The sequence below is a fragment of the Mirounga leonina genome, unplaced genomic scaffold (assembly GCF_011800145.1).
Source record: "Mirounga leonina isolate KUSES-001 unplaced genomic scaffold, KU_Mleo_1.0 Mir_488, whole genome shotgun sequence".
In the NCBI taxonomy this organism is placed as follows: Eukaryota; Metazoa; Chordata; class Mammalia; order Carnivora; family Phocidae; genus Mirounga; species Mirounga leonina.
This window is the reverse complement of record NW_023270777.1, coordinates 10,068,227-10,093,810: the sequence shown is the minus strand read 5'-3', so window position 1 is coordinate 10,093,810 and position 25,584 is coordinate 10,068,227. Positions and strand designations below refer to the sequence as shown.

At 38.7% G+C, this 25,584-nt stretch overlaps 1 protein-coding gene across 5 annotated transcripts in view; it reads right to left on the bottom strand.

Moving 5' to 3' along the window:
* Nucleotides 1–25,584, bottom strand: part of AKAP10 (A-kinase anchoring protein 10) — a 94,048-nt gene that overhangs the window by 10,003 nt on the left and 58,461 nt on the right. For 4 of the 5 annotated variants that reach the window (XM_034989689.1, XM_034989688.1, XM_034989691.1 and 1 more), the window contains 7 exons: nucleotides 22,061–22,145; nucleotides 21,119–21,242; nucleotides 19,933–20,069; nucleotides 16,911–17,202; nucleotides 14,878–15,051; nucleotides 8,363–8,472; nucleotides 5,334–5,416 (listed from right to left, as the gene is read on the bottom strand). In XM_034989689.1, coding sequence (XP_034845580.1) covers nucleotides 5,334–5,416; nucleotides 8,363–8,472; nucleotides 14,878–15,051; nucleotides 16,911–17,202; nucleotides 19,933–20,069; nucleotides 21,119–21,242; nucleotides 22,061–22,145 — 1,005 coding nt within the window. The remainder of the gene's footprint in view (nucleotides 1–5,333; nucleotides 5,417–8,362; nucleotides 8,473–14,877; nucleotides 15,052–16,910; nucleotides 17,203–19,932; nucleotides 20,070–21,118; nucleotides 21,243–22,060; nucleotides 22,146–25,584) is intronic. The other variant, XM_034989690.1, reaches the window with a different exon arrangement.

Here is a 25,584-nt window from a genome sequence, read left to right as displayed (position 1 = left end):
TGCTCTGTGATCCCTAACAAATTATAATTTCCCGGATCTTCAACTGCTTCCTTTGCAGAATAAGGAGGTAGTGTCCATAGAGGTTGCTAAGAAATCTCCGTTTACTTGGGGTCTGAGAAGGCTTGGGAATAGGGTTCTGTGAGTATCCTCAGAATAATAATCTGGATAAGAAAACGGAGTGTCTGTGTCAGTTCAAAAAATAGTACTTTTCTTAAATTAAATAAATATGATCCATAATCTTACTACCTAGATGGTCTCTGCAGAAATTCCTCTAGATTAATTAATTAAATCAACAAATAGTTAATTAATGCCTATCATGTGGCAGGCATAATTTTAGAATCAGGGAATACAGTGCCAAGTAAGATAGACAAAATCCCTGCTCAGAGAGGTGATATTATACTCATGGAAGAGAAATAGATGATAAATAAGTATGCAAATAAATGAGTAAGATCATATCAGACAGTGCTAAGAAAATAAAGAAGTAGTATGTTAGTGGTACAGATGAGTTGAGATCATGTGGGCTGGGAAGTCCTCTGAACAGAATACTTGCCATGAGAAAGAGCTCATGAAAGCCATGGCAGGGGGAACAGCAAATGAAGAGGCCCTAACAGAGAAGGGACCTCAAAAAAAAAAAAAAAGGAGATTCTACTTAGATCCTAGTCCATGAAGCAGAGAGTGGTGCAAGGCAAGGTTGTAGAGGCAGGCAGGGAACATTCATAGGTCACAGCAAAGAGGCGATCCAAAGCTATGGGAGAAAAGATAGTTGGGTAATTAAGCAGTAAAGCATGTAGGGTAAGAAAATTCAAAAAGTAGAGGAAAAGGTATAATGAAAAGTAGAAGGCGTCTCCCTCTTCTCAGCCTTAAACTATGTTACAAGCTTTGTGTATCCTTTCAGGAAATATATGTATATTCTTCTAAAAATATCATATACAAGATCACCTATGATGTATTCTAATCAAAAGGTGTAACTCAAATCGATTTTAGGTACAAATCCCAGTTTACAAGAAACACAGGTAAGAAAGGAATAAGCTGAATAGTATAACCAGGAAAATCCAGAAGACTGGGCATTTTACAGAATAACTAGCACGATAGGCTTGTGAAGTCAGGGTCACAGAAGAGGGACTAACCTAGATTCAAATAAACTCAGAGTACACCTTCTTATTTGTATCCTTGGCATATAGCATCATCTCTGGCCTTCTGAGTAATGAATCGAATCTGCTGGCTCCTGTATTAGGTCATTTACGTACCACAAAAATACATGACTTAAAGACATGTCTGGACAGCTAAAGGAAGCACTGGGATATATGGCTGCAATTACTCAAACTGCAGAAATTACTATTAATTACTTTATGTAGGCATGTCTCAATTACATTAATAATGCAAGTAACTTGATGGATAAGCCTGCTGGTAGATATATAATCCTGTTGCCTCTACCTTCAAACCCAACCCAAGTCTGACCATTCTTCCATGACCTAAATCACGACCACCATCATCATCCTTTCCTTAGACCATGGCAAGAATGTTGTTTCCCTGCTTCTCCTCTTAACCCCTACATTCTGTTTTCCAAACAGCTGCCAAAGCCACACCTTTAAAACATGAATCACATCCTGGTACTCCCCTGTTCCAACTTCTAACACTTTCAACATCCTACCATGGTCTGTGAGAACCCTCCCAACCTTACTCGCCTCCTCCACTCATCCCTCTGCTCACTTGTCTTCAGCCACACTGGTCTTGCTGCTGCCTGATCACGCTGGACTCTTAAGCTTCTTGTTCTTGTTCCTCCTGCCGAGAACCCCTTCCTGCAGATCTTGCCAGGGCTTACTCCCCCATTTTGCCCAGGTCTCTACTCAAAATGCAACTTCCTTAGTGAGACCTTTCTTGACAACGTTTTTTTTTTTTTTTAAAGATTTTTTATTTATTTGAGAGAGAGAGAATGAGACAGAGCGAGTACATGAGAGGGGGGAGGGTCAGAGGGAGAAGCAGACCCCCTGCCGAGCAGGGAGCCCGATGCGGGACTCGATCCCGGGACCCCAGGATCATGACCTGAGCCGAAGGCAGTCGCTTAACCAACTGAGCCACCCAGGCGCCCCCATTTTTTTTTTTTAAGTAGGCTTCATGTTCAGCGTGGAGCCTGACGTGGGGCTTGAACTCACGACCCTGAGATCGAGACCTGAGCTGAGATCAAGAGTTGGATGCCTGACTGAGCCACCCAGGCACTCCTCCAGACAACCACTTTTATTTTTTCCTTTTAAAGACTTTATGTTTACTTATTTTAGGGAGAGAGAGAATCCCAAGGAGACTCCACACTGGGCGCAGAGCCCGATGTGGGGCTTGATCTCTCGACCCTGAGATCATGACCTGAGTCAAAATCAAGAGTCAGACGCTCCGGGTGGCCGGGTGGCTCAGATGCTGGGCGTCTGCCTCCGGTCTGACCTGGGGCATGATCCCGGGATCCTGGGATCGAGCCCCACATCGGGCTCCCTGCTCCGTGGGAAGCCTGGTTCTCCCTCTCCCACTCCCCCTGCTTGTGTTCCTTCTCTCGCTGTCAAATAAATTAAAAAAATCTTAAAAAAAAAAAAAAAAATGTCAGACGCTCAACCAAATGAGCCATCCAGGCGCCCCTGACAACCACTCTTAAAACAGAACTCCCTACTATTCTGGTACGTGCACCCCGATGTTTATAGCAGCAAAGTCCACAATAGCCAAACTGTGGAAAGAGCCAAGATGTCCATCGACAGATGAATGGATAAAGAAGATGTGGTATATATATATACAATGGAATATTATGCAGCCATCAAAAGGAATGAAATCTTGCCATTTGCAACAATGTGGATGGAACTGGAGAGTGTTATACTGAGCGAAGTAAGTCAATCAGAGAAAGACAGGTATCATATGACCTCACTGATAGGAGGAATTCTTAATCCCAGGAAACAAACTGAGGGTTGCTGGAGTGGTGGGGGGTGGGAGGGATGGGGCGGCTGGGTGATAGACATTGAGGAGGGTATATGCTATGGTGAGCGCTGTGAATTGTGCAAGACTGTTGAATCACAGATCTGTACCTCTGAAACAAATAATACATTATATGTTTAAAAAAAAAAAAAAAGAAGAAGATAGCAGGAGGGGAAGAATGAAGGGGGGGAATCGGAGCAGGAGATGAAGCATGAGAGACTACAGACTCTGAAAAACAAACTGAGGGTTCTGGAGGGGAGGGGGGTGGGAGGATGGGTTAGCCTGGTGATGGGTATTAAAGAGGGCACGTTCTGCATGGAGCACTGGGTGTTATACACAAACAATGAATCACGGAACACTACATCAAAAACTAATGATGTGATGTATGGTGATTAACATAAAAAAAAAAAAGAACTCCCTACTATTCTTATATTTTTATATATAAACACACACACACACACACCCAGAGTATTTATCTGTTTAATGTCTCTTCCACTATAATGTGAGCTCCACAAGGGCTAGAAATTTCATTTTCTTCTCAGAATTTAGAACTGTAGATGGATAGAGCAGGCACTCATATTTTAGAGTGAATGAATAAATGAATATTATGAAGAGATTGAATAAACAGAATGAGCAGAGATAGTGTCTGGGGAAACAAGTTTCTTGTATATCTTTAGCTACTAACTACATATCTTAATTCCTATATATACTAAAAAATAAAAACAAACCTGCAAGCACCCACACCTATACTCTAGAGAGGCAGCACTTCTTCATGAGATGTCAGAGGAATAAGACCAGCTTTTTAAAAAATTAATGAGCTCAGAGATTCTCTTAATACTGGAGATGTCACTGTCCTCACAGAGCCAGCTGAGGACGATGTGGAGCCCTTCCTGGCCAATCCCCCACAGAGCTTGTCCAGCACTTCCTCTGCTCCAAGGCTACCAGGAACCTCTTCCTCCTATTCATGTTTTACCCAATAAAAGACGCTACTAGACTCTAAGTTTCTTAATGGCAGGACCTGTATCTTCTAACCCACCCAGTGAATATGAGTGCACAGAGGCACTAAAAAATTATTTACTGAATGAACTGTGTAGACTTCTTTCAGTCTTTAAACTTTCCTGACCATGTACTTCAGACTTCTTTGACAAAACAGGAAATAAAATCAATTACTTAAATAAACTAATAAGGTGAAGTAGGTAACAGGCCCTTTTTTGGTCTAAATTATTTCAACAATTTTTGCATTTTTTGCTTACTCTGTCAATGTATATCTGACCCAAAAATAGACTGTTCATCAACATAAAGTGGTGTGATTCATTACTCAAACAATAGTTGCATTAAAAAATAAACATAATATGGGGCACCTGGCTGGCTCAGTCAGTAGAGGAGCATGCAACTCCTGATCCTGGGGTCGTGAGTGTGAGCCCATGTAGAGTTTACTTAAAAAAAAAAAAAATTTAAAAATACACATAATAGGAATGCAGTCCTACTAAATTTAATAGGAAGATTAACAATAGCTCTTAATTTTAAACACACTTACCAAAACAGAACATTTTTTTCTCTAAAAAATTTTTTTAAAGATTTCATTTATTTGAGAGAGAGCAAGAGTGCATGCAGACAAGGGGGGGGAGGGGCAGAAGAAGAGGGAGAAGCAGACTCCCTGCTGAGCAGGGAACCTAACGTGAGGCTTGATGCCAGGACCCTGAGATCATGACCTGAGCCAAAGGCAGATGCTTAACTGACTGAGCCACCCAGGTGCCCCTGGAGTATTTTCTTCTTACAAAAGTTAGTATCTTTTACTCAAGACAATACTGTCAATCCAATCATACTGAAAAATTTCTAGATCCCAAGTGAATGGATCCACATTGGTTTCCAAAATCTTCCTGTGTAACCAACTGTTTGGAAGTTGAGATCAGTCACAAATAACGTTCTTGTCAAAAAAGACGTATATGTTTAACTCTTGCAGTTGACTGAGCACTCTCCTGCTGATTAAACAGAGGATTTGCATTTCAACCTATTAATATTTTCCACGAATATTTCATAATAACTTTTAGCAAATTAGAGGAAATTTAATGAACTAAGGGTCTCAAGATAAACGCTAAGTCCAACCTGGGCTGGGTATTCATCATCTTTAATAGAAAGGTGACGAACATTCTTTCATAAAGATGTGCTTCTGTAATGGTTAAGCAAGTTCACGAACTTTCGTTCAGAAAGACTGTATACAGACACAACCACATGTAGCCCTTGGACTCAGCTGTGATTTAAACACAAGTGAGAGACAAGCAGTTACTTCATAAAATAAACGGTTTAAACCTTAATGATCCTTCACTTAAAGTCAATGACTAATGTGACTGAAGGCTTAACATGGAGTATAAAACACCACAAACCTTTTGATTTCTTTACGTCAGGTTCAGGCTCAGATTCTCGGATGAATTGCCCCAAGTCACTTACTCTTCCAAATGTCATCTTCCTAAATAAGTACAAAAAGAACATAATTTCTAACAACCAATTTTAAATTAAGGAAAGAACCCCCCGCCCCCGGCAAACAAGGAAAGAAAGATTCCATTCTTAAGCATCTCATCTAAATCTAGAAGCTAGAAATACAACGTATAGCTAGCTCATGTTATTCAAAGCAAGGCTTATTTCAAATAGAACTATCCCCAAAGAAGCAAAATAATCTTTAATTCAATGTAATTCCATTCAAAATCCCAAAAAGGTTTATGAAACATGATGGGTGAAGAGGCAGCTCACAATTCTAAAATTTACACAGAAGAGAAAAGGCATAAAATAAAAATAGCCAAGATAATTTTGTAAAAGAGATAAAAAGGTAGGAACCTGCCCAAATCAAAATGTGTACTATAAAGCTAGAATAATTATATACAATAATTAAACATGCTATAAAGCTATAACAATATAAAAAAGTTAAAAGGCAAAGAACACAGTGAAAGATCTTATTTAACAGATATTACTCATCAATAATAAATATTAAAAAACATACAGAATTCCAACAAGTCACTAAGAAATCATACAACAGAAAAACATAAATAGGAGACGAATAGTCAATTCATAAAGAAAAACCTGAACAACCAGCAAAATGCCAAAAGAAGCTTAATCTCATGAGCAGTATAGTCCAGATTGGTAAAAAATCAAACATCTGAGGTTATTTAGTGTCAATAAAGATGTGGGGAAAATTAGTATCTTTATTAATGGGGGGTAAGAATGCAAAATATACAGATACTTTTAAAGGTAAATCGGTAAGACCTATTAAAATTTAAAATCTGCTTCTTCATCTGCCTTCGGCTCAGGTCATGATCCCAGTGTCCTGGGATCGAGCCCCGCATTGGGCTCCCTGCTCCGCGGGAAGCCTGCTTCTCCCTCTCCCACTCCCCCTGCTTGTGTTTCCTCTCTCGCTGTGTCTCTCTCTGTCAAATACATAAAATCTTTAAAAAAATAAATAAATAAAATAAAATAAAATAAAATCTGCTTCTTGGTATAAGTGAATAAAAGGAAGTCTTTTGCTATTCTGTATGTAACAGTGAAAAACTGCAAGCAACTTAAATACTCATCAATACCAAAGGGCCAAACAGTGGTCACGGTTATGAGCTATAATTAATATTATATATAGAATACTACAACATAGTCAAAATGACGTCAATCTTTATAGATTAACAAAGAAAAATCTCCAAAACTCACTGTGAATGAAAGCACAAGATACCGAATAAAGTATGGTATCAATTACACAAATATAAGCAAACAAAAATACATACTGTAACATAACAGTGATTATCCTGAGTAGGAAGGGGAGAGAATAAGCATTGGTGTGTGACCAAAGGGGACATTAGCCTCATCTATCCATTTAATTTTTATAAGAGATTAATGTATTTGTAATTAAAAGTTAAGTAGAAAAAGAAACTCTGTGATGCCTATGTATTATTTCATTCTGGGCACAGTGGGTCTTATTTTAGGGCTATTGTTCCTAGTAAGTCATCATTTCACATGTGGTTGCAATACACCAATGGATACAAATTTGTCTGCCTTGAGAAAAATTTCAGGAAGATGCCAAAACCATAAAGCTAAAACAAACACTGAAAACCATCTTTAAACATTATTTCTCTATTTCTGACCCATTTTCTACAGTATCTGTTAAAATATATTTATTTTACACACACAAAAAACTTACAGAAGTAAAACATTTTGCAACTGACAGACTGTCTTAAGTAAGGTTTTAAGTAAATGAACCAACCATTCCCTAATAAATATAATCTTTGGTAATTAAATCATGTAGGCTTACTGTCCACCATTTCCTAAAAGACGAGCTAAAGATTACAACACTGACTCAGCTGTAGTGTGCTTTTTGAAGACAATGTAGTCAAACAGCCCTTTATTTACTTCTGAGTGCTTTCCAGGATTCCTTGGTCTCCCAAGTATCACTGTTACTTTTTTCTAATTGATTTAAACATGTTGAAATCCCTTTTTCATGGTGATGCCAGGACTGCGGTTGGGGTAGGGTAATTAAGAATTTACACAGGTTTATGGGCTCATCAAGCCATCTTTAGTAAAGAGGAAGTGATTTTATGATTTGATCTGTGGTAAATGCTGGCAAGTGGCATATGCTATGAACTGATGTCTTTTTGTTACAGGATAAAATAAACACCCAATCCTTAAATACAAAGAAATAATTGTATTCCATTTTCAAGTATTAGTTATACAGTCTGTAATAAATGATGCTGGCATCTTTGTACTTTATTTTTATTTTTGATTTTAAGAGAGACTTTGAAATAGCTAACATATGAACCAAATGAAATATGGGAAGAGATATAGCCTAAAACATATCACATACATATGATACTCATCAACCTTGTCTAGTGTGGTGGAATGATGATGGTAATGATATTTATGGAGTGTTTACTAGATACCCGGCATGGTTTTGAATGCTTTTCATGTACCTCATTTAATCCCCTAAACAACCCAATGAAGTGGAGATGAAAACACCGAGACAGAGAAGTTAAGTAGTTTGCCAGTAAGTGGCTGAGCCAAGATTAAAACCGAGGAAGTTGCTCCCGAGCCTCCACTCTCAACTGTGGTCTACTGTATACTATATATAAAAGTGCTGGGTATGTAATAGATTAGAAACAATTTTTAAATTTTATTATTATTTTTTAAATCTTATTTATTTGAGAGAGAGAGAGCACAAGCAGGGGAGCGGCAGAATGAGAGGGAGCAGCAGACTCCCCACTGAGCAGGGAGCCTGATGTGGAACTCGATCCCAGAACCATGAGATCATAACCTGAGCTGAAAACAGATGCCCAACCGACTGAGCCACCCAGGCGTCCCCAATTTTTAAATTTTAAATAAAAACATAAAAGATGCAAAATTCGGTAGACTTGTAAAAATTCCAGACACTAGTTAAACTTACCCTGCGTATGTCCGCTGATACAAAGATTCTGGATCCAGACTCGCAGCATCCACAATTATCGCTTCATCAAAATTTTTCAGAATTTTAACACTGGCTTTTTTCATACTGGACTACAACAGAAATTGTAAAATTAACAGTATGTTATTCGGGAATCAAACAGTCCCAGGTTTGGATTATGACAGATTTTACAAAATCTTCAGTATTTGAAATACATGTAATTCTCACTCAACCCCATCATTATAGAGATGCTAAACAGCAACGATTCTGAAATGTAACCTCAATATACAACTACGGGAAGAAAGCACAGTATTACAATGTATAACATATGCATTTAATGCCAAATCTGTTTCTTTATGATCTAAGTTCCAACAAATGTGCTATCTTCACAGGCATTACATTCCCAAGTGTGCAAGATTCGCATCCACCCAGACATATATAGCTTAGCTACCTTTTACAAATAAACATGAATACTTTTGATTTTCAGTGAGGCTATGCGACAATGGAGAAGCTAAAGAAATCTTTCTAAAATGACCAGCTAGATGAGTGTAGTAAGTTCCCCTCCAGCATGTCATCTCCCACTCCTCATCCCACAAAAAAAGCAAATCAGAATTGGTATTTCTATGAAATACCAGAGCCACGGGTTTTCCCAGATATTCCACCTCTAAAAACTCAATTACAGACAGACTCAGTTCCACAAAATGACTAATAAACAAGATTATTATTCACTGTAGCATTGTTTAAAATAACAAAAGATGGGAACGTCCTTAATATCCATGACTAAGGGGCGCCTGGGTGGCTCAGCTGGTTAAGCGACTGCCTTCGGCTCAGGTCATGATCCTGGAGTCCCGGGATCGAGTTCCGCATTGGGCTCCCTGCTCGGCAGGGAGTCTGCTTCTCCCTCTGACCCTCCCCCCTCTCATGTGCTCTCTTTCTCATTCTCTCTCTCTAATAAACAAATAAAATCTTTAAAAAAAAAAAAATCCATGACTAAGGTATAGGTTAAATTAATAAAATAAAAACTGAATAGACACTTATAGAACACACTCTACAGTGGGGGGTGGGGGGGAGGGGTTCTCTTTATGTGCCAGGAAGGGTAGATAATTAAAAAGAAAGAGGTAGGGGCGCCTGGGTGGCTCAGTCGTTAAGCATCTGCCTTCGGCTCAGGTCATGATCCCAGGGTCCTGGGATCGAGTTCCACGTCGGGCTCCCTGCTCGGCAGGAAGCCTGCTTCTCCCTCTCCCACTCCCCCTGCTTGTGTTCCCTCTGTTGCTGTGTCTCTCTGTCAAATAAATAAATAAAATCTTAAAAAAAAAAAAAAAAAAAGAAGAAAGAGGCACCAAAATAAAGAAGAGAGAACACTTCTTTGAGGCCACTGTTAACTCAGATACCAAAACTGGACATCATAAGAAAAGAAAACTAAAGGTCAATCTCTTGTGAGTATAGATCCTAATAAAATACCAGCAAACAAGTCTAGCAATATATAAAAATATATATCATGATCAAGTGAGATTTATCCCAGAAATGCAAGGTTGGTTTAACATCTGATAATGGGGCGCCTGGGTGGCTCAGTTGGTTAAGTGACTGCCTTGGGCTCAGGTCATGATCCTGGAGTCCCGGGATCGAGTCCTGCATCGGGCTCCCTGCTCGGCAGGGAGTCTGCTTCTCCCTCTGACCCTCCCCCCTCTCATGTGCTCTCTCTCTCTCTCTCTCACTCTCTCAAATAAATGAATAATCAAATAATGTAGTACAACCGTATCAAAAAGTAAACACCAAAACCCACATGACCATCTCAATTAATACAGAAAGAACATTTGACAAAATCCAACACCCTTTCCTGATCCAAAAAAAAAAAAAAAAAAATCCAACAAATTAGAAATAGAGGGAAATTTCCTCAACTTGATAAAAAGCATTTATGAAAAACCCATACCTAACATTATATTAAAAGATGAAAAACTGAAAACTTTCCTCATGAGGTCAGGAATAAAACAAAGATGCCCACTTTCATCACTTCCATTCAACAATGTACTGCAAGTTTAAGCCACGGCAATTAGGCAAGACAAGGAAATAAAAGGTACATTCAATGTAGACAGGTAGAAAGAAAACTATTTCTATTAACCGATGACACAATCTCATATATAGAAAATCCTAAAGAATCTGTAAGAAAGGAGCGCCTGGGTGGCTCAGTTGGTTAAGCTTCTGCCTTTGGCTCAGGTCATGGTCCCAGGGTCCTGGGATTGGGTCCTGCATCGGGCTCCCTGCTCAGCGGGGAAGTCTGCTTCTCCCACTGCCTCTTCCCCTTGGCTTGTGCTCTCTCTCTCATTCACTCTCTTTCTCTCAAATAAATTAAAAAAAAAAAAAAAAAGTATCCAAAAGAAAACTATTAGAGTTAACAAAAGAATTTAGTAAAGTTACAAGGTACAAGATCAACACAAAAAGTTTATTTCCATGCATTACCAATGAATAAGAAAATGAAATTAAGAAAATAATTTTATTTATAATAACATCAAAAAGAATATTCAGGACAAAAATGACGCCAGGACATATAAGACTTGTACACTGTAACCTACAAAACAGTGATGAAAGAAATTAAAGACAGCTTAAATAATGGGATGACATCCCATGTTCAGGCTGGAAAAAGACTTAATATTGTTAAAATGGCAATACATCCCAAAGGAATCTACAGATTCAATGTAAACCCAATCCTAGAATTCTTATGGAATTGCAAGGGACCCAGAGTAGCCAAAATAATCTTACAAATTGAAAAACACAAAGTTGGAGGACACACAGTTCCTGATTTCAAAACTTGCAAAGCTGTAGTAATCAAAACAATGTAGTATTGGCATAAGATACACGTAGATCAACATAGAACTGAGTGTCCAGAAATAAACCGGTGTATCTAAGGGCAAATGATTTTTGACAAAGATGCCAAGATCATTCAATTTACGTAAAAGAATAGTTTTGTCAATAAATGGTCCTGGGACAACTAGATATCCACATGCAAAAAATAAAGTTGGCCCTTATCTCATACAACATGCAAAACTAACTCAAAATGGATCAAAGGCCTAAAACTCTTAGAAGAAAACAGGTGGGCATGGGGAGTGACTGCTTAATGTTCCATTTGCGAGGTTTCCATTTGGGGTGATGAAAAAGTCTGGAACCAGTTAGTGGTAATGGTTGCACAACACTGTGAATATACTAAATGTCACTGAATTAGACACTTATCACAGCTAACTTTATGTTAGGTGAATTTTACCACAATTATAAAAAATTGTATTTCTATACGTTTACAATGAAAATATGAGCGTAAGAAAAAAATTCCATTTATAATAGTATAAAAAAGAATAAAATACTTAGAACAAACTTAAGAAATACATAACTGATACTTGAAAACTACAAAATGTTATTGGAAGAAATTAAAGAAGATCTGAATAAATGAAAGGCATCAACTATGTTCATGGGTCAGAATATTTAATATTGTTAAGATGGCAATTCATCCCAAATTGATCTATGGAACCAATGCACTCCCTATCAGAATCCTGGCTGGAGTCTTCATAGAAGTTGACAAACTGATCCTTAAATGCATTTGAAAACTCTAGGGACCTCGAATAGTCAAAACAATCTTGAAAAAGAAGAACTAAGTTGGAAGACTCTCCCTTCCTTCCTGATTTCAAAACTTGTTACCCAAGCAAAGGTAACTAAGACAGAGTTAAACAGTTATCATTTTGGCTAATAATTCTAATTCTAGGTATATACACAAGAGAAATGAAAACCTATATCCACACAAAAACTTGTACAGCAGCATTATTCATAATAACCAAAAGAGAGAAACAACCCAAATGTCCATCAACTGATGGATTAACAAAATGTGGTGTGTACAATGGAATATTATTTGGCCATAAAAAAGAATAAAGTTGTGGGGTGCCTGGGTCACTCAGTCAGTTGAGCGTTGGACTCTTTTTTTTTTTTTTTAGATACAGTGAGAGAGGGAACACAAGCAGGGGGAGTGGGAGAGAAAGAAGCAGGCTTCCAGCGGAGGAAGGAGCTCGAGGTGGGGCTTGATGCCTGGATCCTGGGATCATGACCCAAGCCGAAGGCAGATGCTTAACGACTGAGCCACCCAGGTACTCCCTGAGCGTCAGACTCTTGATTTTGGCTCAGGTCATGATCTCAGGATCCTGGGACCGGGCCTAGCGTCAAGCTCCCTGCTCAGCAGGGAGTCTGCTTCTCCCTCTCCCTCTGCCCCACCCCTGGCTCATGCTGTCTCTCTCTCTAAAATAAATATATATTTTTTAAACCAACAACAAAAACAAACAAAAAAAGGAATAAAGTTCTGATACATGCTACACATGGATGAACCTTGAAAATAGCATGCTAAGTGAAAGCCTGTCTCGAAACCACACATCATATGGTTCCAATTATATGAAATGTCCAGAATAGGCAAATCTATAGACAGAAAATAGATTGGTAGTAGCCTAGGGCTGGAAGAATTGGAAGATTTGGACACAGGTTAGTTAATTAGTTAAAGGACACAGGGTTTCTTTCTTAGGTGAAAAACTTTTTAAATTGGCTGTGGTGACAGTTAAGGAACTCTATGAATATACTAAAACCACTAAATTATACAACATAAATGGGGGAATTGTATGGTATGTGAATTGTATCTCAATAAAGCTGTACCAAAAAAAGAAAGAAAGAAAAAAGAGCATATACAGAATGATTTCAATTATATAACTATTCTGAATAGGTAATACTAACCTATACCATCAAAAGTCAGGATAGTAGCTATCCTGGCAGGGAGGACAGTGACTAGAAGAGGGCACAAGAGGGTTTATGACATACTGGTAATGTTGTGTTTTTTGATCTGAATGTTACACAGATCAAGTCTGTTTATGAAAATTCTTCAAGCTACATATGATATATTGAGTTTTCCGTATATATATTAAACTTCAACCGAAAATGTAAAAATATGTTTTAAGGTCAGCACCTAGACCTTTTATTTATTTATTTTTTTTTAAGATTTTATTTATTTGAGAGAGAGACAATGAGAGACAGAGAGCATGAGAGGGAGGAGGGTCAGAGGGAGAAGCAGACTCCCTGCTAAGCAGGGAGCCTGATGTGGGACTCGATCCCGGGACTCCAGGATCATGACCTGAGCCAAAGGCAGTCGCTTAACCAACTAGCCACCCAGGCGCCCCATCACCTAGACCTTTTAAGTGCTTAAATAACAACAAAACATTCTAGCCTATATCAAAAAACAAAATGGCAACCGCTTTCAGCAGGTCATTTGCCACATAAGCTAAATAGGAGGAAAACGTACTGAGGAGAGCCTTGTTAATGGTAATAAATAGTACTGTCGTATAAATTAAGAAAATTTATCCAAGGCCCTGTGTCAAAAAATCTGAAGTATTATTTATGTGTCAACAGTGTGATGAGAAAATAATTATGCTACATTATGGTAGCAGGGAGCCCAATGGGGGACTTGATCCCAGGACCCCGGGACCATGACCCGAGCCGAAGGCAGGCGCTTAACAACTGAGCCACCCAGGCGCCCCAAAATTAGTTAACTTAATACCTTCCTAGATCTCTTCTCTCGGGGACAACCCATTTAAATGACCCAATTTGGGGGAGAATCAGATAAGGTTTGATACATGAAAGCACTCCAAAAAACCAAGTAAGATTAAGGAAATATACAATGGCACTACAGTTCAAAATGAAACCAAAAACTCTTTGGTGAAATACAATATTAAGAAAGAATTGTTTTTTTTTAAAGATTTTATTTATTTATTTGACAGAGAGACACAGCGAGAGAGGAAGCACAAGCAGGGGGAGTGGGAGAGGGAGAAGCAGGCTTCCCACTGAGCAGGGAGCTCGATGAGGGGCTCGATCCCAGGACCCTGGGATCATGACCTGAGCCAAAGGCAGACGCTTAACGACTGAGCCACCCAGGCGCCCCAAGAAAGAATTGTTAAGAATTAACAATTAACAAGAGCATCCGACTCTGGGTTTCAGCTCAGGTCATGACCTCAGGGAAGTGAGATCAAGCCTGCTGCCCTCGGTGTGGAGTCTGCTTGCGGTTCTCTCTCCCTCTCTGTCTCACTCTGTCCCTCCCACTCATGTTCAGGCGGTCTTTCTCTCTCTCTAAAATAAAGAAATAAATCTTAAAAAAAAAAAAAATTATTCTATAAAAAAGCATCCCAAATGTATTTACTAAAATTTCCCAAATAATTACACAAAGAGCTCTTCAGAGGCTATAAATGCATGTGGCATAATTGATGACTGATACCAGCAGCTGGAGTGTGAGGCAGAAAAATGGCCTGAATGAAACAGCACAATACCTTACAATATAATATACTGTTCACTACAGATATTCTTATTAAAACATATAGTAACTAGGCTAATTGTATTTTCTTCTTTGTTTCTTCTACAACAAAAACTCCCAAACAGAATCTGCTATTGGTATTTGAAGGACATGATCTGTAACCCTTTCTTCCAATTGGCAGAGGCTAACCGATTAATACCTGAGCAGCCGAGCTGTCGGAACCACCTGGGTGAGAGTCATCAGGAGGGCCGACAGAGCCATGAGCAGTCAGTGAAACAGTTCCTCCCAGAAACTCATCTCCTCGAACCGAATGGATGAGATCATTCAAATACTTATAATAAAGATTGCTGGACAAGAAGCCAGGCAAAAAGACCTGAAAGAGAGGACAAGCATTATTTTAAAGGTGAGATCAAATACAATTAAAACTTTATTTGAAAACAAAATTTTATGCACAATTCTACCAGCTAGCACAAATGATTTTGCTTTTCCTTGTTATACTCCAAGTATTACCCCTTCGTGTACAGTTCACGTTGTGACTAAAATTATGAGTACAATTTATAGGTGTGTGTCCCCCCCCACCAATGCCTGCCATAAAACTATTACATAGACTTGATATTCAGACTTCTTAGTGACCAGAAAACATGCAGGGAGTGAATCTAATCTGAAATTAGATTTTTCTGGTTATAAATATTAAAGTCTTTGTGCATATATTAATTTTTTTTTACTTTGAACTGATTTCCTTAAGATAAATTACCAGGTGTGTGATTATTCAGTTAAACGGTGTGAACGTTTTAGCTTTGATATATATGGCCAATTTACTCTTCAGAAGGATGTTGTCAAATTTGTATCATTCGCAGTATACTAAGGTCTCTGTTTTGACACAGGCTTTCCAACACCTGAGTGTGTTTTTCCAAATCATTAAGTAAGTGCCTAAAGGGGCGCCTGGGTGGCTCAGTTGGTTAAGTGACTGCCTTCGGCTCAGGTCATGATCCTGGAGTCCCGGCATCAAGTCCCGCATCGGGCTCCCTGCTTGGCAGGGAGTCTGCTTCTCCCTCTGATCCTCTCCTCTGTCATGCTCTCTTTCTCTCTCATTCTCTCTCTCAATAAAATCTTTTTTAAAAAGTGCCTAATGATATATGGATGTTTTTATTTCCATTTAAAAATTATTAATGATGCCGAATAAGTTCCCATGTTTGTTACCGGCATTTCCTATTACCAACTTTTACTTCACAGCAGTTAACACATGACTGTAACTAGTATGTGTTAAACATGTGCCTTCTTTACAGACAGAGCTCCAGGAAGGCAGGAACCACGTTTCTCCTGATTACCACTAAAACACCAATACCTAGCACAGAAATTCTCTACTGATCATCCATGTCTTTTTCTCATTCATCTACTCGATATATTAAAATTAGTGTTAAGTTCTTTACATATACACATTTTATAAGAAAAGAAATATTAACACTGTTTTTCTCTGTATTTTCATTTTCTTTTTTATCCAGCAAGTTTACATTCTTTATATGATACAGATTTGGAACTTTACCTAATTTAAGATCAGAAAGATTTTAATTTTAATCATGAAGAACTCTTTATCCCTGGGCAATAGCTGATACTCTATTCAGCTTACCATGAGCTTTTTTTAATGACTTGATTTTTATATGTAACTCTTCCATGTTCCTGAAATTCAGTTCTCATGTGGGGTATTATTTAACAGTGCTTACTTAACCCTTTTCCACCTAGAAACACAGGATATATATAAACGACATAAACTCATGACTTATCCTGCGCTCTGTGCAATTCCTGGTAAAATCTGCTCTAGTTCATTAGAAGAATAAATCATTCACAAATTCTAACACATTATTATTAATAAGCTATTAGTGATACCCCAGAAGTTACGATACACAAAACTAGTGTTCTAACCCCATTGATAGATATTGATGAAATGTTTGGATCATTTTAAGCTAACTTTGCCCAATACTGCTATCTAATTATTTTTGAAAATTTAATAATAACAGTGGTAATAACTGCCGTTAAAATTTTTTAATGCTTACTATGTGCTGGATGCAATGCTGATCATAAGAACTTTATACATCTTACCTCATTTTTATCTTTAAAATAACTTTTAGGTAAGTATCCATATTATCTCCATTTTACAGATGTGGAAAATGGCATTAAAGAATTTCAGGAGGTGCCTGAGGTCATTCAGCCTATAAAGGCTAAATTAATACATACCAAGTCAGACTCAAAGCCTCTGCTCTTAATCACTATGCTCCATTGCTTCAATTTTCCAGTTTTGTTACATTTGTTTTTCTCCCGTGTTTTCTGGGTTTCACCAGTAAAAACTTCTTGCAGTTTAATATTTTTGAAGTTCTTGGTTACCTTCTCCATGGTCGTCCAGGCCTGACGTAATGGAGTTGTGAAACAGTTAGGGAGTGGCCCACCTTCCCTGCAGATATTGGATTCAATTTCTAATCGCACAACATCATCAAATCCAAGAGGATGTGTGGCTTGGAGGGAGAAGTACCTATGGTAACAAGACAGCCCAAGTCAAACCAAACCTCCTAGCCTGTATAAGCAACTTTGGCACCTACTCTTCTACGAGGCTACTTGATTCAGCCTGCAGATCTAGGACTTGAGAGCCGGCTCCTAGAGGCCATGCTGCAACCTTTATTCCCACAGCCCCAAAGGTATCTGAGTCAACTTGCTACCTTCCTATCTCCTTCCATCTTCCTTAGTTCTTAAGATTGCTGAGGGTCAGGCTACAACTGAGACAAATCAATCAATCACACATTTTTTTTTTTAAAGATTTTATTTATTTATTTGATAGAGAGAGAGAGCGAGAGCAGGAACACAAGCAGGGGGAGTGGGAGATGGAGAAGCAGACTTCCCGCGGAGCAGGGAGCCTGATGTGGGGCTCGATCCCAGGACCCTGGGATCATGACCTGAGCCGAAGGCAGACACTTAACGAATGAGCCACCCAGGCGCCCCAATCAATCACACATATTTAATGGGCACCTATTCTCTGTTCAGCACTTGCGAAACAGAAATGGACTTAAAAGAGGGTAAGACACAGTTCTTTCTCCTGGAAAGGGAGCAGAAAAGATCCCTGTATCAGACACAATGAGAACACACCGCTGTAACTATGGGGCATAGGTAATATTGATGCAGGAACTGAAACCACAATAGCACCAAGGGTGAAGCAGATGGATTTCATGTATTTGGACAGAATAATAGGACTTGGTGAAGACTGGATGTAGAAAGGAAAAGGAGTAATCAATGCTACCTCAAAGATTTCTAACTTCATAAGCTATAATGCAAAACTAGTGGTTTGGCAAGCTGATTATAAAGTGGATACCAAAAAAAGGAAGATTAAGAGCAGAAAATCTATGTATGTTCTCTTCCAAGCATTCTAGGGACTTCTAAATCTTGTCTATGATACAAATACAGAAAGACTGATTAGGTATGACTGTGATGATACATACATAACATACATAAGATATAAAAACAAACAGGGATGGGGGGGCCTGGGTGGCTCAGTCGGTTGAGCGTCCAACTCTTGATTTCAGCTCAGGTCCTGATCTCAGGGTCGTGGGATGGAACCCTGTGTTGGGCTCCGTGTTCAGCGGGGAATCTGCTTGAGATCCTCGATTCTCTCCCTCTCCCTCTCCCTCTGCCCCTCCCCTGCCTCATGTGCTCATTCTCTCTCAAATAAATAAGTAAATAAATCTTTTAAAAAAAACTCAAAACTGGCATCGGTGAAGTCAAATTTGGCACAGTGAACTTGACAAAATAACAGTGCCAGTGGGATGCTATACAGTGATCTTCATCTTAAAAATGGCTCCCAATGCGAAAATGGGATCCAGTGAGACAACAGGGTCTCTGCTCTGTGTGGCAACTGAGCTCCAGCCAGGACCTTACTACCAGTGCCACTCTTCTGTTCTAGCATTAAAATAAAAAAATTATTTTTCTGTTATTAGACTTTTCTTAACAAATAGTCTCCCATCTTGTAACAAATAAGTTGGTAAATACTCCTCCATGATTGGAATTTTGGGGCACCCCAGACCAAATTTCTAAATGTAAACACTTGCTATTTCAACATCCATGTAACAATGTTTCTTATATAATATTTTCCACAAATACATTATACTAAAATAAACACTGGGCAAACATTAAGAATTGCATTCCAGCTCAAGTTCTGCCACTAACTTGCCCCGTGACTTTGAGAGAAAGGGTCTTTGTTTTCTGTTCTGCAAAATGGGAAAATCAGACTAGATCCTGAATCTGGCTACCCATCAGCATCATTTGGGGTATCTTCTAAAAATAAAGATTCCTGGGTCATGCCTCAAATGTGCTGAATCAGAATCTCTTAGAGCGGAGGGCTGGAAACCTATTTTTAACAAGCTCCCAGCTGGTTCTTACGCAGACAGCCCAGCACGGACCTGCAGAGCAATGCTCAGGAACCACTGACCCAGATGCACTCAGCTCTCTTGCAACCCTAACTAACATCCTAAGAATTTTCCTCTACTGTCAAGTTATCTTCTCAGTGGTTGCTTGTGGATACAAATTGCACATTACTTTTCTTTACAGAATAAGAAAAATTAAATGAAAATTAAAAGAGTGGCAACAGTTGGCCATAGGCTTATCACTCAACTGACCAGATGTTTTCAGTTCTGTTCACTGTAAGATTTTGCCATCCTCTCATTTTCAATGAAGACCAATGAAAAACTATTATTCATTGAGTATTAATTTGGCCGTGCAGATCTGCACCAGAAATATGATACACCCATACACAGATATCTAAGACCCTTTCCAATATATTCCCTTTAGTTTCTTCTTCCTCTTACATTCCCCACCCAAGTTTTACTTACCCAAACTCAAGTTTCCTGAAAGTGCCACATTCCCCTAAGTCTCTCTGATTTGCTTCTGTCAATGCCTCTGCCTAGAATGTTCCTTCCCGCCTTCTCTGGCTAGCAAAATTCATATTCAGGATCCAATTCAAATCTTTCTTCTGTGAAACCCTCCCTGAACGCCACTGTCATCCTTCTTGCCACACACAAATCTCCCGTTCCCCTAGCAGAAACGTTTGTTCTAGGAATCCTAAAACCTTATACACACCATATGAAAAGCGGCTTTTATGCTACTCCCTGTGAGCTCCTTGACAGCAAAGACTGGATTTGTTCATCTTTATTTCCGAAATACATATCAAATACTCAATTAACATTTGCCAGATGCTGAATACATCAATAAAACTCACTTGTCATACAAAATCATGGCATCGTTCTGTGCCTCCTGTCCATCATACTGGCCCTTTTTGGCAGCAAGTTGAGACTGGAAGTTATCTGCTGCCAACCAGAACTGTAAGATATTCACTGCATCCTCTTTTTCCATGTACTAGGAAGGAAAAATACAAAAAAAAGAAAAAAAGACTATAAACATATTTCTCTAACCATCTCTAATCCATAAGCCCATCCATTAAAAATATAAGACATACACAAAAAACAAAAATAAAAACAGATCCACTTGTTCAGTTCATGCCAGTCAGCAACTCACAGTTGCTTTTGAGACTGAAAAGTTGAAAGCCATTCTTGTAGGGGAAAAAAACAAACTAACAAAAACCCCACCACACTGCTGGATACAAACTTAAGTGAACTGGAATAAGAATCACAGTAAAGATGATTAGTGGTCCCTCAGCAGCTAACATACAAAAAGTAAACTAACCAGACCAAATCTTTTATACCTCATCATTTCCATCACTCCATGCAGCCTCAGTAACCTGAACAAATGCGGACTTACACTTACAAAGAGAGGGAGTGAGAAAGTAAATCAACCGAAAGCTCTATTCTTGGGAGAGGCAGAGTGCAAGTGTGTATCTAAGTTAATGCTTTGTGACCCTGGAAATCCTCCCCTCTCTACTTAATAGTCATTTGCTTTGCAACAGAAGAATTTCATTTGCCCAAACCTAACAAATACCATTATACTAAACTGTACACCTCAAAGAAATTAATCTATTCATTGCTTGAGAAATCCTATCGAGTGGCTAAAGTAAAAGTGATGATAGCAAGAAAAAATTTACTCCTTTTCTTCCTCTCTTTTGAAGCCTGGTCTGCAAATATGTGTGCACTGGAATCAAGTATCAAATCTGTGGTTTTAAAATGGCTCCAGATAATTAAAAATATGCAGTCTCTTATAAGCAGAAGTTTGATTAAGTTTTTCAAAATTAGAGTTATTTTACACTGAATTTTCACATTCTCTTTAATCTAATATGCCATTAAAGTACTCTTGCCATTAGGTGTACAACATAAAAAAATTACTTCATTCCAACTGATCTTTTCGGAAATGATTTGGCTCTTCCATGTTATTTTCTATAGAGGGGGCCCCAGCATTTCTAGTTTAGAGGCTGGAATGCTCTAACAGAGTGTGAAAGGAAATGCAGACTTTACCTCAGAGAAATAAAAGAGGGCTGACTCACAGAAGAGAATGTCAGCCAGGTAAACAGTTCCACTGGTCAGCACTTCAATCTGGTATTTACAGAAATGGTGACTTCGCAGAAACTCACTAAAGTGCCTGCACATGGACAAAAAGGGAAAATTTGAGGGAATGACCAAGGAAAGAGCTTAACTGGGAAAAATATACTCTTTCCATTCTGTGCCTACTGTATCTTAAAAGCCTTGGTCCACACTACCTCCCTTCCCATGCTGTCCTTCCTGGTTCCTACGCCTGGAAGTAATCTCTCCCGCCTCTTAGAAACTTTGTAGCTTTCCTCTGAGATGTGACACATGCTACCTCATATTACATGTAACCAAAGAACATACCCTATTTCTCTTAATAGGCTGTAACTTCCTTCAAAGCAGGTACTGTATCTAACTATGCCCTACACAGAGCACCCTTTTCATAAATACTAAATGAATCAATATGCAGATTTTTCCCTTAAAGGACATGCACCAGTAATTAATTTAAAAACAAACAAACAAACAAACAAACAAAAACTTTGGAGACCGTTTCAACAAATCTACGTGGATTTAGTAATACAGCATCCATTAAGCTTAAAGTGTGCACTAACAAATTAGGATCTCTACATGAACACATGCATTGCTTAAATAAATAAATTCTAATAGTCAAACTGTAGTTACAATCACCCCCAAATGACTTCAGAATTTTAAAAACTTCTTTTAACTTAGGAAATATTAACATTAAAAACAAACGTGTTTTATTTTTAAGAGTTCACATAATTTATATTTAAAAGACACTATGAACCAGGTAGTCTTAGATATGCCTATAAGATGTAAACATTCAAAATACTTAAGTCCTGAAAAATTGTTTGTTTGTAGTTGAGTGAACCCAAATCCCAAAACCCAAAATGTGAAAGTTTGAAATTAACTTACTCTTGCTCCATGGCACTAAAGACTATGGACTGTGCCAAAACAAAACAGTTGGGATCCACCTGTCCATCTTCTCCACAAATCTTTGCTATAAAAGAAATGGTAAATAAATTCCTACTAAATCCAAATCATACATCTTTGTGAATCAGAGTAGGAAATAAATGGAGAGGTATAGAAATCAGAAAGTTTTAAATGGAGCTAAGAAAAATACAAGTGAACATATAATCTTGAGGTAGGAAAAGTCTTTCTAAGGACATATATAAAAGCAGAAATCAAAAGATTCAACAGCATAAAATTAATTTCTACACATTAACATACCCACAAAACAAAATTAAAAAGGAAGACTGGGGGAAAAAATTTGCAGCACCAATGACAGTGTACCCTGTATGTGATAGATTATTATCATTCATATATCAAGAGCTCCTACAAACTAGTAAGAAATGTCCCCAAAGAAAAATGAGCAAAGGACATGAACAGATAGTCTGCGAAAGAACAAATATAGGGGTGCCTGGCTGGCTCAGTCAGAAGAGGATGCTCACTCGGGGTTGTGAGTTTGAGCCCCATGCTGGGTGTAGAGATTACTTAAAAAAATTAAGTAAACTTAAAAAAGAATAAATATAAAATGGCCAATATGAAAAGATATACACGCTCACTAGCAATCAAATAAATAGAACCACAAGTTAGAATAAGGAGACACCCTACCTTTTGTCTAGTAAATTGGCACAAATTGTTCTAACAATGCATATGTTTAATTGTTTAACACCGCACTGCTTTGCTTGGGCAAGGACATGGGAAAACCGACACTAGTGTCAGTGAGAATAGACGTATATTCTTTTCTGGAGAGCATTTTGGTACTTTATAGCATAAGCTTTAAAAATAAATATGCCTGTTCAATCAGCAATTCTATTTCTAAGATTGCAACCTAAAGAGTTATGATCTGTAAAAAGGCTTATCTGTGAAAAAGTTTACCAAAATGTTATTTGGTAGAAACATGAAATGTGCAAAAATTAGGAATTACCTAAGTAAACTGCAGCAAATCAGTAAGCTGTTTAGCCAGCTATTAAGTACGGCTGGGAAAAAACCATTCACCCACGATGGCTGGTTTCACTTTAAGTTCACGACCTTAGTGGGACCTTATTGAAACCCAAGGATCTTACTATAGTTTCTTGGTCCATTTACTCTCGTACTCTGCCAGACAACACACAACGCAACATTTCCTCTCTTTGAACACCTTAATGCCTCTTCTACTCTCTGCTGATGACTTTGCTTCCTACTTCATTAAGAAAATAGAAGCAATCAGAAATTTATTTCCATCACTTCCCACCACATCTGCCTCATACTCACCAGCTGTAGTCTGTGCTATACATATATACTTGTTTGTATGCCATACCTTATATGCTTATAACACATCACCACAAAAACAAAACAAAAACCACTGTCCCTTGACTTCACATCCCCTTCCAGCTCATCTTTAGAGCAAAATGCCTCGTAAGAGTTGCTCATACCTGCTGTCTCCACTCCGCCTCCCGTTCTAAGACTCCTCTGGTTAAGTTTCTGTCTCCGGAGATCCAATGAAATTAAGATAACCGATGGACTAGTTGTCCACAAGGTTGGCAAGTCCATTCCATTCCTAGTATTCATCTTATTTAACTTCTCAGCAGTATTTAACACACCTCTGATCACTCCCTGACTCCCAGAAACACTTTTTCTTTGGCTTCCAGAAAGAACTACTCTCCTGAGACAGGGTTCATATAGCAGAGCCAACTTTACGGGCTGCTACTCCTAAGTCTCCTTTGCTGGTTCTCCCTTGCTGGTTCTCCCTCACCCACCCACCAGACTTGTGAATGTTAAGCCTGCCCCAAGACACAGTCCTTAGACCTCTAGTCTTCACTCACCATACTCACTCTGAAGATAATGTTATCCATGGCTCTAAACCCATCTATATGCTGATGACTTCAAAACATATCTCCAACCAAAGCCTCTCTCATCAACTCCTAGCACAGATATCCAACTGCATACTTGACATTCACCATTTGGGTGCCTACAAACCCCAACTCCTGATTTTTCCCTTAAGCTATTACTCCTATGATCTTCTTGATCTTATAAATGGCAATTTCACTCTCCCAGTTACTCAGGTTTTCAAAAAAAATGAAGTCATGCTTGGTTCCTTTTTCCCTCACACCACTCACTTTCAAACTATCAGCAAACACTATCAGCTGTACCTTCGAAATATTTTTAACATTCTACCACTTCAAGGATTTGCAGAAGATGAAGGAGGCAGTGGAAGCATAGTTTTTGGGTTATTCTGAATCTCCATATAAAAAGGAAGTAATTAGACAGCAACACCCAAAACCCATGGATAACATTTACAACAAAACTAGGCAGGTGGGATACACAGTAACAGCTCAAGTGCAGACTTCTTCCAGCTGTCATGTATTTGAAGTACAGCTGTATTAGAATATTCCAACTGAAAGAGGAGGATACTGGGTAGGATTAAGAAGAATGAGGCTCAAAGAGGTAAAATGACTGGTCTAAAAACATACAGGTAATTAACATTTTAACTTTCTCAGATCCCTTAATCACTAAATGTTATCAACTTATACTTCCTAAGATTTTTTTCCCCTCAGGGGATTGTATCATTAATTTGATAAAGTTTAAGAAAAGGAAAAAAAGAACTGAAGTGATATTTCTTCTTTTTCTTTTTGTTTTAGATTTTATTTGTCAGAGAGAGAAAAAGACAGAGAGAGCGCACAAGCAGGGGGAGCAGTAGGCTCCCCGCTGAGCAGGGAGCCCAACGTGGGGCTTGATCCCAGGACCCTGGGATCATGACCTGAGCCGAAGGCAGACGCACAACTGACTGAACCACCAGGTGACCCCTGATATTTTTTTTTTTTAATTTTTTTATTGTTAAGTTAATCCCCATACATTACATCATTAGTTTTAGATATACTGTTCCATGATTCATTGTTTGTGCATATCACCCAGTGCTCCATGTAGAACGTGCCCTCCTCAATACCCATCACCAGGCTAACCCATCCTGCCACCCCCCTCCCCTCTAGAACCCTCAGTTTGTTCCTCAGAGTCCATCGTCTCTCATGGTTCATCTCCCCCTCCGATTTACCCCCTTCATTCTTCCCCTCCTGCTATCTTTTTTTTTTTTCTTCTTAACATATATTGCATTCTTTGTTTCAGAGGTACAGATCTGAGATTCAACAGTCTTGCACAATTCACAGCGCTTAGCAGAGCACATAACCTCCCCAGTATCTATCACCCAGCCACTCCATCCCTCCCACCCCCCACCACTCCAGCAACCCTCAGTTTGTTTCCTGAGATTAAGAATTCCTCATATCAGTGAGGTCATATGATACATGTCTTTCTCTCTTTGACTTATTTCGCTCAGCATAACACCCTCCAGTTCCATCCACGTCATTGCAAATGGCAAGACCTCATTCCTTTTGATGGCTGCATAATATTCCATTGTATATATATACCACCTCTTCTTTATCCATTCATCTGTCAATGGACAT